General features: G+C 41.5%; 1 protein-coding gene across 15 annotated transcripts in view; it reads left to right on the top strand.

The window, feature by feature from the left end:
• Window positions 1–12,305, top strand: part of PLCB4 (phospholipase C beta 4) — a 318,161-nt gene that overhangs the window by 254,143 nt on the left and 51,713 nt on the right. For all 15 annotated transcript variants that reach the window (XM_024110413.3, XM_024110408.3, XM_024110392.3 and 12 more), the window contains 3 exons: window positions 135–237; window positions 7,504–7,668; window positions 10,706–10,910. In XM_024110413.3, the coding sequence (XP_023966181.2) occupies window positions 135–237; window positions 7,504–7,668; window positions 10,706–10,910 (473 nt within the window). The remainder of the gene's footprint in view (window positions 1–134; window positions 238–7,503; window positions 7,669–10,705; window positions 10,911–12,305) is intronic.

Raw genomic sequence — 12,305 nt, 5'->3', positions numbered from 1 at the left:
GCAGTATGTATTTTAAAATACCCTGGGGGATTTCATTCGTTAAAGCTAGACCATCAATATTACTTTAAATTGCCACTTTATTTATTATAAGTTCCGTACGTAAATACATTTCTTCTTCTCTTTCTTAAAATAAGGTATCTCCTTAAACCAGATTTCATGCGACGGCCAGATCGAACATTTGACCCTTTCTCTGAAACACCAGTAGATGGTGTTATTGCTGCAACGTGTTCAGTACAGGTAAAATATAACTGAGACTACAGTCATCTTAGAGCATCCAAAACCACATTTAAACACAAGTGGAAATCTAATATGTACAGCGACTTTCTGTGGAATTTGTGGGTTTCATCAAATTGTTCTATCTAATTCATCTAATTATTGTTGTTTGATTGCTGTTTATGACATCTGTGTTTACACGAGCTGAATAGAACAGGATATAATTAGAAATAGTTTGTAATTATCCATTTAAAGTGTGTCACTCAATTTTAAATCCCCCGCTATTCTTTGTGGTTTTGAGCAGTCATCTCAAAATAAAAGAAGAGCTCATTTCTGCAGGTAATTCAGAATCATGTATGTTCCACTGGCTGCTACAGAGTCAGACAATGTTTTGTAATGGGAATTTTTCTGTGGGACATTTTCAATACATATAGAACTTCAGAAATGGCCGCCTTATGGTGTCACTGATGGCTACTCTACAAAAGAAGGTAACGCCAGGCTTCAGTAGAATTAGTTGTGGAAAATCAGTTATGGAAAAGTAGTGCGGAAGGTGGGGTGTGTGGGAATACAAACACTTTTTTCATTTATAGAGCAGCCTCATGTATGTCCAAGTTGAATGTTATGAAAAGGTGAGTTACAGAGGTCCTAACTTTTTGAATTCTGTGAATCATCTGAGAGACAGTAGAGTCCATAAAACTCCTGGATAGAGGTTATCAACCTTTAGGAAGGAAAGAAAGAGTTGCAGTGACCTTTTATTGTATTTACTCCACTCTCTGCCAGTGGTCTATTAGCTCAGATACGTCAGAATGCTGCTCAGGAAAACGCTCTGATCTCAGTGATCACTTTATGTATATCCAGAAGAGGAAAAGATGTGAAAATTGCAAACTGCATTCCCAAGCAAAATGTTTGTCATACATTATATACATTTACCCAAGTTTCACATCAGCAATTATAAGAATAAAGGGCATGTTTTGTGTAGGATTATATCACCTCAGTGGAAGCAATGGGATTTAGCAGAGAGATCCCCAGACTCAGAAGAATCCCATGCACTGCTACAGACTAGGGACCGAATGGTTAGGCAGCAGTTCTGCAGAAAAGGACCTAGTGGTTACCATGGTCAAGAAGCTGGATATGAGTCAACAGTGAGCCCTTGTTGTCAAGAAGGCTAACGGCATTTTGGGCTGTATAAATAGGGGCATTGCCAGCAAATCGAGGGACAGACATGATCATTCCCCTCTATTCAACATTAGTGAGGCCTCATCTGGAGTACTGTGTCCAATTTTGGGCCTCACACTACCAGAAGGATGTGGAAAAATTGGAAAGAGTCCAGCGGATGGCAACAAAAATTATTAGGAGGCTGGAGCACATGACTTATGAGGAGAAGCTGAGGGAACTGGGATTATTAAGTCTGCAGAAGAGAAGAATGAGGGGGGATTTGATAGCTGCTTTCAACTACCTGAAAGGGGGTTCCAAAGAGGATGGATCTAGACTGTTCTCAGTGGTACCAGATGACAGAACAAGGAGTAATGGTCTCAAGTTGCAGTGGGGGAGGTTTAGGTTGGATATTAGGAAAAACTTTTTCACTAGGAGGGTGGTGAAGCACTGGAATGGGTTCCCTAGGGAGGTGGTGGAATCTCCTTCCTTAGAGGTTTTTAAGGTCAGGCTTGACAAAGCCCTGGCTGGGATGATTTAGTTGGGGATTGGTCCTGCTTTGAGCAGGGGGTTGGACTAGATGACCTCCTGAGGTCCCTTCCAACCCTGATATGCTATGATCTGGATATATGGATCCTAGTTTCAATTCTGCTGCCACTTGTGCTCATTGTGTGATGATGTGCAAGTCATGTGGGTGCTCAGTAAGTTTCTGTATCTGTAAAATTGGGATAATAAAGCTTACCCTTCTTTGTAAAGCATATGGGATCTTCAGATGAAAAGTGCTGTATAAATGCAAAATGCTATTGTAAGCGCAAAACTTATGATTTATATTGGGTTATTACTTAGTGGCCCCACTCTGAAGCAGGGCCCCATGCACTGAACAAACATACTGGAGGGCACAGTCCCTGCCCTAAAGAATTTACAGTTGTGTTTAAGACAAGACACAACAACTAGATGTAACAAACAATACTAGCGAAAGGAGGACTAGGGTAACAGAAATAGGAACACATGTTCCCTAAGGTAATTGTGTTCATAATTTGTTGGTTCTGAGTCAATCTTATAGTAGTACCTAGAAACCACAATAGAGATCAGGACCCCATTGTGCTAGATGGTGAAGAGGCAGTCTCTGTCCAAACATTTACAATTTGAATAGGGAAGACAGAGAGAGGCTGGAGGGGAAACAGAGTCACAGAGAGGTCTCCTGCAGCATGTCAGTGACAAAGCTGGGAATAGAACTCGCGTCTGGACTCTCGGTCCAGTGACCAAGCCACTAGACTTCATTGTCTCTCAATTCAGTCATTTCAAGTTGTCTGTAATTGAAGAATGTAAGACCAGATACTTCGTTGCACATCAGAAAAGAACAGGTCAAAATCAACTTTGGTTTGTGCAATTTTAAATATGTTTCATTTTTGCTTTCAATCCTTGACAGTACAGAATAACAACATATACTGTGTTGGCAAATAAAAGCTTATGGTAGTGAAACAAAAATTTGTCACAGGAAAATGGCCTGCTGTAGCCAGATAAATCTGGACTTAGAATAAATTTGCAGCAAATTCAAGATATTTGTCTGAAGAGAGATATAGGACTCCTGTAAAAGGCTTCCATTACACTAGTTTTTTTTGGTAAGTATCTTGCATTGCGCAGATTTGCGCATTTAGTGAGTACCATGAAGAAGTGGCTAGTATAATGCACTGAAATTAAAGCAGAGCATAACATCCAGACATATAGTTAGAAAGTTTTCCCTAATATCTAACCTAAATCTCCCTTGCTGCAGATTAGATCCCTTATTTTTTGCCAGTCTTCAGTGAACATGGAGAACCGTTGATCGCTGTTCTCTTTATAACAGACCTTAATATATTTGAAGACCGTCATCCGGTCTCCCCACAGTCTTTTTTCTCAAGACTAAGCATGCCCCGTTATTTTAACCTTTCCTCAAAGGTCAGGTTGTCTAAACCTTTTATCGTTTTCTTTGCATTGCCCTGGACACTCTCCAATTTGTCCATATCTTCCTTAAAGTGTGGCGCCCAGAATTGGACAATAGTGCTGAGTCGAGTGGGGCAATTCCACCTGTTAATATACTCCAGAATATTAGCCCTTTTTTGCAACTGTATCACATTGTTGACTCATATTCAATTTGTGATCCACGGTTGCCCCCAGATCCTTTTCACCAGTGCCTACCCCCTTATTCCTCATTTTGTAGGTATGCATTTGATTTTTTTTCCGAAGTGCAGTATTGTCCACTTATCTTTATTGAATTTCATCTTGCTGATTTCAGACCAATTCTCCAAGTTTTGAAGGTCGTTTTGAGTTCTAATGCTGTCCTCCACAATGCTAGCAACTCCTCCCAGCGTGGTGTTATCTACAAATTTTATAAGCATACTATTATTCTGTTATCCAAGTCATGAATAAAAATATTGACTAGTACCAGACGCAGGACTGAGCCCTGCAGAACCCCAGTAGCTACGTCCCCCCATTTTTTTACAACAAACCATTGATAACTACTCTTTGAATATGGTCTTTCAACTATTTGTGTATCCACCTTATGGGAATTTCATCTAGACCACATTCCCCTAAATAGCTTATGAGAATATCATATGGGACCATGTCAAAAGCCCTACTAAAAACAATATATATCATGTCTATTGCTTCCCTCCATCCACTAGGCCAGTAACCCGGTCGGAGAAGGAAATTAGATTGGTTTGGCATGATTTGTTCTTGTCAAATCCATGTTCACTATTATTTAACACCGTATTGTCCTCTGGGTACTTACGCATTGTTAACTTAGTAATTTGTCCCAGTATCTTTCCAGGTATCGAAGTTAGGCTGACTGGTCTATAATTCCCAAGGTTCTCTTTGATGTCCTTTTTAAAGATAGGTATTATGTTTGCCCTTTTCTAGTCTCACACATCTTCTAGGAGTTCTAGAAGATAATCACTAACATTTCTGAGATTATTTCAGCCAGTTCCTTAAGTACCCTAAGGTGCATTTCATCAGGCCCTGCTGATTTGAATGCATCTATCTTATCTAAATATTTTGTATTCTAATCTTTCCTTGTTATGGCTTACATACCGTCTCCTTTGTTGTTAATATTAATTGTTTTTAGTATCTGGTCACAATTTAACTTTTTAGTGAAGACTAAAGCAAAATAGGCATTAAACACCTCAGCCTTCTTGATGTCATCTGTTGTTAGCTCTCATTCCCTCATAAGTAGAGGACCAAGCTTTCCTTTGTCTTTCTCTTGCTCCTAATGTACTTCTAGAACCATTTCTTATTGCCTTTTGTCTCCCTTGCTAGGTGTAACTCTTTTTGTGCCTTAGCCTGTCTGATTTTGTCTCTGCATGCTTATGCTATTCCATTGTACTCCTCCTTAACAATTTATCTGTGTTCCATTTTGATTTCAAGGTCATTAAAGAGCTCCTAATGGAGCCCTTTTAGCCTCTTACTATTCTTCCCGTATTTCCTTTGCCTTGGGATAGTTTGCTGTTTCATCTTTAATATTGTCTCTTTTAGAAACTGTCAGCTCTCCTGAACTCCTTTTTCCCTTAGATTTTCTTCCCATGGGACCTTATCTACCAGGTCTCTGAGTTTGCTGAAGTCTGCTTTTTTGAAGTCCAGTGTCCTTATTCTGTTGGTTTCACGACTTTATTTCATTAGAACCATTAAATCTATCATTTCATGATCACTTTTCCCTTAATTGCCTTCCACCTTCGCAACCAATTTCTCTCTGTTGGTCAAAATCAAGTCTAAAATAGCTGTCCCCTTGGTTATTTTCCCCATCTTCTGAAACAAGAAGTTGTCCCCTGTTCATTCCAAGAATTTATTGGAGATTTGTGTTTCCTCTAGACATGCCCCTGTATTGAGCCCAGTAATTTGGGTAAAGCATATCTTCCATAAGGACAGCTAGTCTTGATCTGAAGACATCAAGAGATGGAGAATCCACCACTTCCCTTGATTGTTTGTTCCAATGGTTAATCACCATCACTGTTAAAAATTTGGGCCTTATTTCTAATTTGAATTTGTTTGGCTTCATCTTCCAGCCATTGGCTCTTGTTACATCTTTCTCTGATAGATTAAAGAGACTTTTAGTGCCCAGCATTTTCTCCCAATGAAGGTCTTTCTATACCAGGAACGCACTTTTAAGCACATAAATAGACGCATTAAAGTCAGTAGTACCGCTCATGTGCGTAGCGTTAAGCACGTGCTTACGTGCTTTGCTGGATCAGATCCTCACTGGCTTGAGCAAGGCATAGTACGGACAGGCTCAGGGCAACCTTCACCATATAGCTCTGCCAATCCACATCTTTGTAAAAACATTAGAGAAAATGTACTGCTTTTTAAAGGGTGTTGGAATGACAACACGGAAGGTGGACGTCTATAGAACAACATATGCAGTAGCAACGCGTAAACTCCCCTATGTACTACCTCACCAATATGAGGCAATCCTGTTTTGTAGGAACTACAGGTAGAGTGTTAAGATGGTAAGCTCTCTGGGGCAGGGACCATTTTTTTGTTCTTTGTTTAGCACAATGGGGTCCTGATCCATGACTTAGGTCTCCTAGGCACTATAGTAATACAAGTAATAAGAAGAAAATGAAGATAACTCAGTCTCCACCTCCACCAGATCATTGGCCCTCTGTTCAGAAGTACCATCATGTTCATAGGTGCTGACTCCGTGGGTGCTCCGGGGCTGGAGCACCCATGGGGAAAAATTAGTGGGTGCTCAGCACCCATTGGCAGCCAAGCTCCCCTCCCCGCCTCACCTCCGCCTCCTTCCCTGAGCATGCCGCGTCCCCGCTTCTCCCCCTAGCTCCCAGTGCTTGCCGCCACGAAACAGGGACGAGTGGGAACGCGGCATGCTCAGGGGAAGAGGCGGGGCTGGGGCAGGGATTTGGGGAAGGAGTCCAATAGGGGCAGGGAGGGAGCGGGGTTGGGGCGGGGACTTTGGGGAAGGGGTTGGAATGGGGGCGGGGCAGGGGTGGAGTCGAGGCGAGGCTGGGAGCAAAGAGGGGGGTCGAGCACCCACCGGTGCCAGCAGAAGTTGGCACCTATAATCACATTTGTCTGTTATTATAATAGTTATGTAAAGTTTACACATGTCCACTATCCAATGTATTGATGCCACCAACTCAGTTTATATAGGTGACAGAGTAAGTGAGATTACAATAACTTGCGGGTTACTACAGTGGCAGTGACCTAGAGGTGAAAGGCCTTCATATGCCTGTTACCAAGGAACAATCTAGTTCCACTTAGAAAAAGCATCTCAGTTCTGAATTGATTCATCTGCTGCTATAAGCCAAGTTGCCCCTTGAGCAAAAATCTGCCAACTTTGCCAATGTTTTCATCTGATATGGCAAACTTGAGAGAAAGACCCTACTTGTGACCCAAACCAAGCTTTGAACGTACAAGTTCATGAGAGAAAAGCCAGTGCCTTTACCACTATAAAACCTACTGCACAATAGGGTATTTGCACGTGTGTGTTTATTCAGCACTCCATGTTTGCAGTGAGATCACAACTCAGCAAAGCACTTACACCCATTCTTAAGTACTGTGCTGTAATGAGGCTTTGGAGCTGAGAATATTGCATGCACAACAGCAGCTGCTGAAAAGTAGTGGGAACAATATGACTTTCCCATGGGGCTGTTATTAGAATGTACATGCAGTCGGCCTCTCACTAAAATTCAGCATAAAACCCCACAAATAGAAAAGAGGAATCCTATCAGAAAACACGCTGTTTACTTGTTACTCATACAGATGCATAATATCAGCATGGAATCTAATTTTTAAAAATAAGTGGTACTGGTATATGTATATGTATAAATAGGCCAAATTCATTATTGATTTACACACTGTAATTTGTTGTGTGTGCACATATTCATAAAAATCTTAAAGAATTACCTTTTTATTTACAAAACCAAATATGCCAACATGAAATTTAGTGGTTATTTGATGCTGTGGAAAAAAATTACACTATTAAATGACTATGACTGCTCTGTATAATGAACGTATGTGAATACTGTTATTTGACAAAGTATACAAGTGACATTGTTTCCACTCATACAGTAAAAGTACTGTATGTTTTATATTGTTACTTTCTTTAGATCAGAGGAGTGTATTTAATTCCTTTTCTTCTTTATTCAGGTAATATCTGGTCAGTTCTTATCAGATAAAAAAATCGGTACATATGTAGAAGTGGATATGTACGGGTTACCTACGGACACGATACGTAAAGAATTTCGAACCCGCATGGTGATGAACAATGGCCTGAACCCTGTTTACAATGAAGAATCATTTGTATTTCGAAAGGTAGGATTTTTTGAATGTACACTTGGGTGTTTTGAAACCTGCTCTTGCAAACCTTTTCCCATGTGAGTATTCTTTACTTGCATGAGCAATCCCCTTTGCTTCAGTGTGACTGCTCACATGAATAAGGGTCACTCCCATGAACAAGGATTTGCAGGATTGGACCTTAAATATGTAGGACTCGTGTTTGCCACAGTAAACCTGTAAACCATTAAGGCTGAATTAAACTTCAACAGTTTTTTTTTTTTTTTATGGATAACCTCTAGTTGTCACATGATTTTTTTTTTTTTGTCTGTTTGGCTTTTCCCTCTTTTTTGCTTCCTCCTCCTTCTTGGAGGAACCCACGTCCTTCGTGGCAATGCCTGTGTTCCAGGTATGCAGTCTGCTCAGAATGAGCTCCAGCTGGTGGACACCAACATTCCTTGGAGATGTCTTCTTCCCTGCCCTGACAGTGGCTGCTATCTTGCACTGTTCCTTCAGCCAAGAGGGCAGGTGAGATGCTGCATCCAAAGCTAAGGTCAATGTCATTACATGGAAAAAATGGAAGGGTTCTGTGTTCCTCACACACGTGACCAGCTCCCTTCTCCTGTAGACCATGTGTATCATGTACTTAAAAAACAAAAACAAAAAAAACACACCACCACCTTTTTCCTGGTACTGTATGGTGGACTCCCAGAGGGAGATCAGTCGTCATCTCAAATGTTCAGTTTTTATCTCTCAGTCTGATTTTTATTTTATTTTTTGTCAACTGGAGTTTCATCCAAAATACATGCGTTAACAGCGCTGTCTTTGATACTGTGTGTTTTTCTTTCACCTGTTCTGTTGTCCTGCAGAATTTTTACTGTTTTTCTTTCGTGACAGGTTTTGCCTGGTGGTCATACTGTTTTTATATGTATATTGTGTAACACAGATAATCTGCTTCCAGTGTAGCAAATGTAGTGGACTCCGATCTCCTGGGAGGTGACTTGTCCCAATGCTGTGCTGCTGGGACCCTAGTTCCAGAACGCATCACTATTCAGTACATGTTTAATGGTGTCCTGAACAGGAATGAACTTAAGAATGTGCTCAGATGCTTTCCTGCATAGGGGCCTAGGAAATGGGCAAAAGGAAATGCTTTACATTCACTGTGGGCAGTCCCAGATGGGCGTCCTTGCCCTGGGCTGAGTAACCAGATGACCAGCATCTGCCGCCCTTTGGGTTCTTCCCACTCAGAGGACATATGCTTGTACAGTAAACTATGATTTGCCACACCAATCCCATAATAACTCATTTGTCACAACTTGACCCCTTGTAAGTATAATATGAGTAAACAACCAAGGGGCATTTGTTCCTTGGTATCCTCCCATGATCATGGAGGAGGAGTTAAAATTAACAACAGGCTAGGGGCTTGAATTTCTACTGCCAGTGATGAGCAGGGAGAGCAATGGTATAGTACGGCCCATCACATAATGAACGGTGTGCTGGCCTGTGACATGTAAAGGGAAGATTTTACCCGTGCTGTTTAAGTGGCCCTAGTCGGGTCAGCTTGGGGCCTGGGGCTCCTCCCATGATGGCATTAACCCTACACAAATGCTAGCAGGTAATGTGTGAATTCTGTTTGACTGTTCTGTTCGATATTAAAGCTTCTGCCATTCTAACCCAAGTTTGTGTTGTCATTCTGTTGGGAGGGGTTGACGCTTACCCCTGGTCAGTCAGACAGTACTTCACAGGGCCAGTTAACTGTGGTGTCTGTGAATAGTTCAGACATGCACAGAGTTCAAAAAGCTGTTTGTTTCTATACTCTTTACTTAAGGCTTAAACTGGAGGCAGCGGATCCAAGGGAGGAAAAATCTGTTTTATTTTCTTCCCTGAGTGACCGTCTCAGGCATCAATGAATAGAACCAGGTGGAGAGAGAAAGGAAAGTAGTAATGTCTCAGTGTCATTTTAATTAGTATTGATTCCTTTCTGGGTCAGGTCCTCTTTATTCCTTTCCTCTCTCTGTCTCTTACCCACTCCCGCTCTCAGGGCCCTTTCTGGCCTGCAGTCCAGGCAGCCTGGGAATGAAAGATTGCTGGCCTGCCCCGTACAGACATTCCCGTGCAAGGAATCCTCCCTCCTCCCATCCTATCCCTGCTCACCCTTCTGAGGAAGCAGGTGGAACAGGGGTCAGGCTAGCCCTTTTGGATTCAGGTGGGAGCGAAAGGAGTTTCTGCTGTTGCTTTTGTTGGTCAGGATGGGAACTGTCAGCTTCAGGTACCCTTTGCTTCAGTGTGACTGCTCACATGAATGAGGGTCACTCCTATGAACAGCTTCAGGTACCTACTTTCCAGCAACCTCTACCTCTTCCCTCTGTGCGAACCCTCACACCCATCCCTGCTAAGAGTGTTCCCCACCAGCACCAGGCCTCCCATTGTGTATTGCCCTCCTTCAGTTGCCTTATGATGTACATGTCACCCTCTTCCCCACCAGACCTCTCCAGCTGAGTTCACATCACCTCTCCCCCCCAGAATCTCCCTCCTACAGACAGTGTGTAACACCCTATTCTTCCCCCTTCTCGCCACCCTTATTCTATTGTTGATGTCCTTTCCAAGCACCCCCCGCTCCCCCCATCATTGCCTTTCCCCTCACCCCAGGATTACCCATCTGCCTTCGACTACCAGTTTGTGTCTCTGCTACTCCCATGTCGTATTTCCCTGCCCACTTTCAGGGGTCACTGGCCTCCAGTGATGAAAAATAAATAAGCAAACTATTTAATTGTTTTGATTACAATCTGGAGAATTCTTCAAAGAGCAATTTCTGTGCTCCAAAAAACGAACACCAAGAAAGAGAGAGAGAAACTAAACTTTTCCAGTAATGCCTCAGTGTCTGAAAGTGTACAGCTTGCATCCAGCAAAGAGTGATGGTATTGTCTAACAGATAAGTAGGCTGTGCTTCTGAATTACCAGTAATGGAAATGGACATCCACTATGTTGTGTGATCTCTGGATGCTTTCAAGTGTGGTACTTGGGGAATTTGAAACATTGTAAGAGTCAGTGAATGTCTTTATTTGATGGTTCCCAGGTTATTCTACCTGATCTCGCTGTTCTGAGAATAGCAGTGTATGACGACAACAACAGGCTGATCGGTCAGAGGATCCTGCCTCTAGATGGCCTTCAGGCAGGCTACAGACACATTTCCCTTCGAAATGAAGGCAACAAACCACTATCACTACCCACAGTTTTCTGCAACATTGTGCTCAAAACATATGTGCCTGATGGTTTTGGAGGTAAGAAGAAACACATATTACAGCTTTGTGAATCTTGGGTTTTAGTATGCAAGGAATATAAGTGCATTGTGCAATAGAAAATACATGATCCCTGGAGCACTGGAAAAATGTTATATCTGCTAATCTGTAGGAAAATGTCTTATATCTGGTTAAGATATCTTTACTTTTGTCTCAAATGCCTTAATGTTAACAATGAAGAGTGTAGCCTTTCAAAATCAAGGTAGTGATTTATATTAGTTTGGGAAGAAACAAAGCTAGAATTACATTTCCCAAGGTTACCTGAATTTGCCAGTTTGCCAGTACTTAATCTCTTTAGAATCTCTTCATCTCTTTAGAAAGAACTCATTGGATATATTAATTGGAAAGTTAAAACATATATTGTAGTTTCATAATCTAGGGGGCAAACAAGATGCTGTGTTGTTGTTTTTTTAAAGAGTACTTTAATATTCTTCTAAATACTCCTGCTCTGAAAAGTGGACATGCAAGATGCCAAATTTTCAAGTGTTTATAAAGTTTGCAATTACAAGTGATTTCCCACCACCCAGTTTTGCATACTTCAAACCACTCTTTAAATTAAATCTTAGCCATCACTTATTAGTGACCGGGTTGCCAGTTTTGGTTGGATGTGTTCCTGGAGATTTCATCGCATGACATAATCTTTAATTAAAGATTAATCTTTAATTCCTGGAGACTCCAGGCCAATCCTGGATGGTTGGCAACCCTACTGCCAGTGTTAAAGTTGCCATCCTTATTATCTTCGGTGCCCTGAGATAGCCATCTATGCCTGATCTCTGAAAACTCGTGCTAGTTATTTTTCTCTTTACAAGACAAACTTTTATCTCTTCAAGATAAGTATTATGATAGATAGGTCTCTGACACTGCTCCTACAACAGTGCTCTATCAGTATGTTTGCTTGAATAAAAAATACCAGCATAACTTTATTGAAACCACTTCTTAAAAGCAGTCACGGAAGTCTTGAGTAGAGGTCTAGGTCTAATAGCAGTAAACACCAAGAACTGCCAGCGAAGTTACGCCACTATTATTGTGCTACTAGTGATGCAGATTAGGTAGCAAATCCAAGTGCAGCAGAGAAGCAGAAGAGCATGGATGTGCTCCTTTCATTTACATGTATTTTAGTTACCCTAGGTCTTAGTATTTTTAAACTGCAGGTAAGTGTACTGGAAGTTTTCCACTTTCATTAAGCATTTGTCGCTGAGAAATGTTTTGTTTTTTTTCAGGTGGGATGAAATTTGCTCTTGTATAGAGAGCTAGTGCACGGCCCATGTACCACCTGTATCCCACTTAAGACCTCAAATTAGGGCTCACATTGGATTTTAAGTGGGCCATAGGCCTTGTTCTGTCCCTCTGAACTTCACCCTCAAAGAGATTTTTGGG

Source organism: Chrysemys picta, chromosome 3, assembly GCF_011386835.1.
Source record: "Chrysemys picta bellii isolate R12L10 chromosome 3, ASM1138683v2, whole genome shotgun sequence".
NCBI classification, from domain to species: domain Eukaryota; kingdom Metazoa; phylum Chordata; order Testudines; family Emydidae; genus Chrysemys; species Chrysemys picta.
The sequence above is the reverse complement of the archived record's forward strand: the minus strand, read 5'-3'. Positions and strand labels throughout refer to the sequence as shown.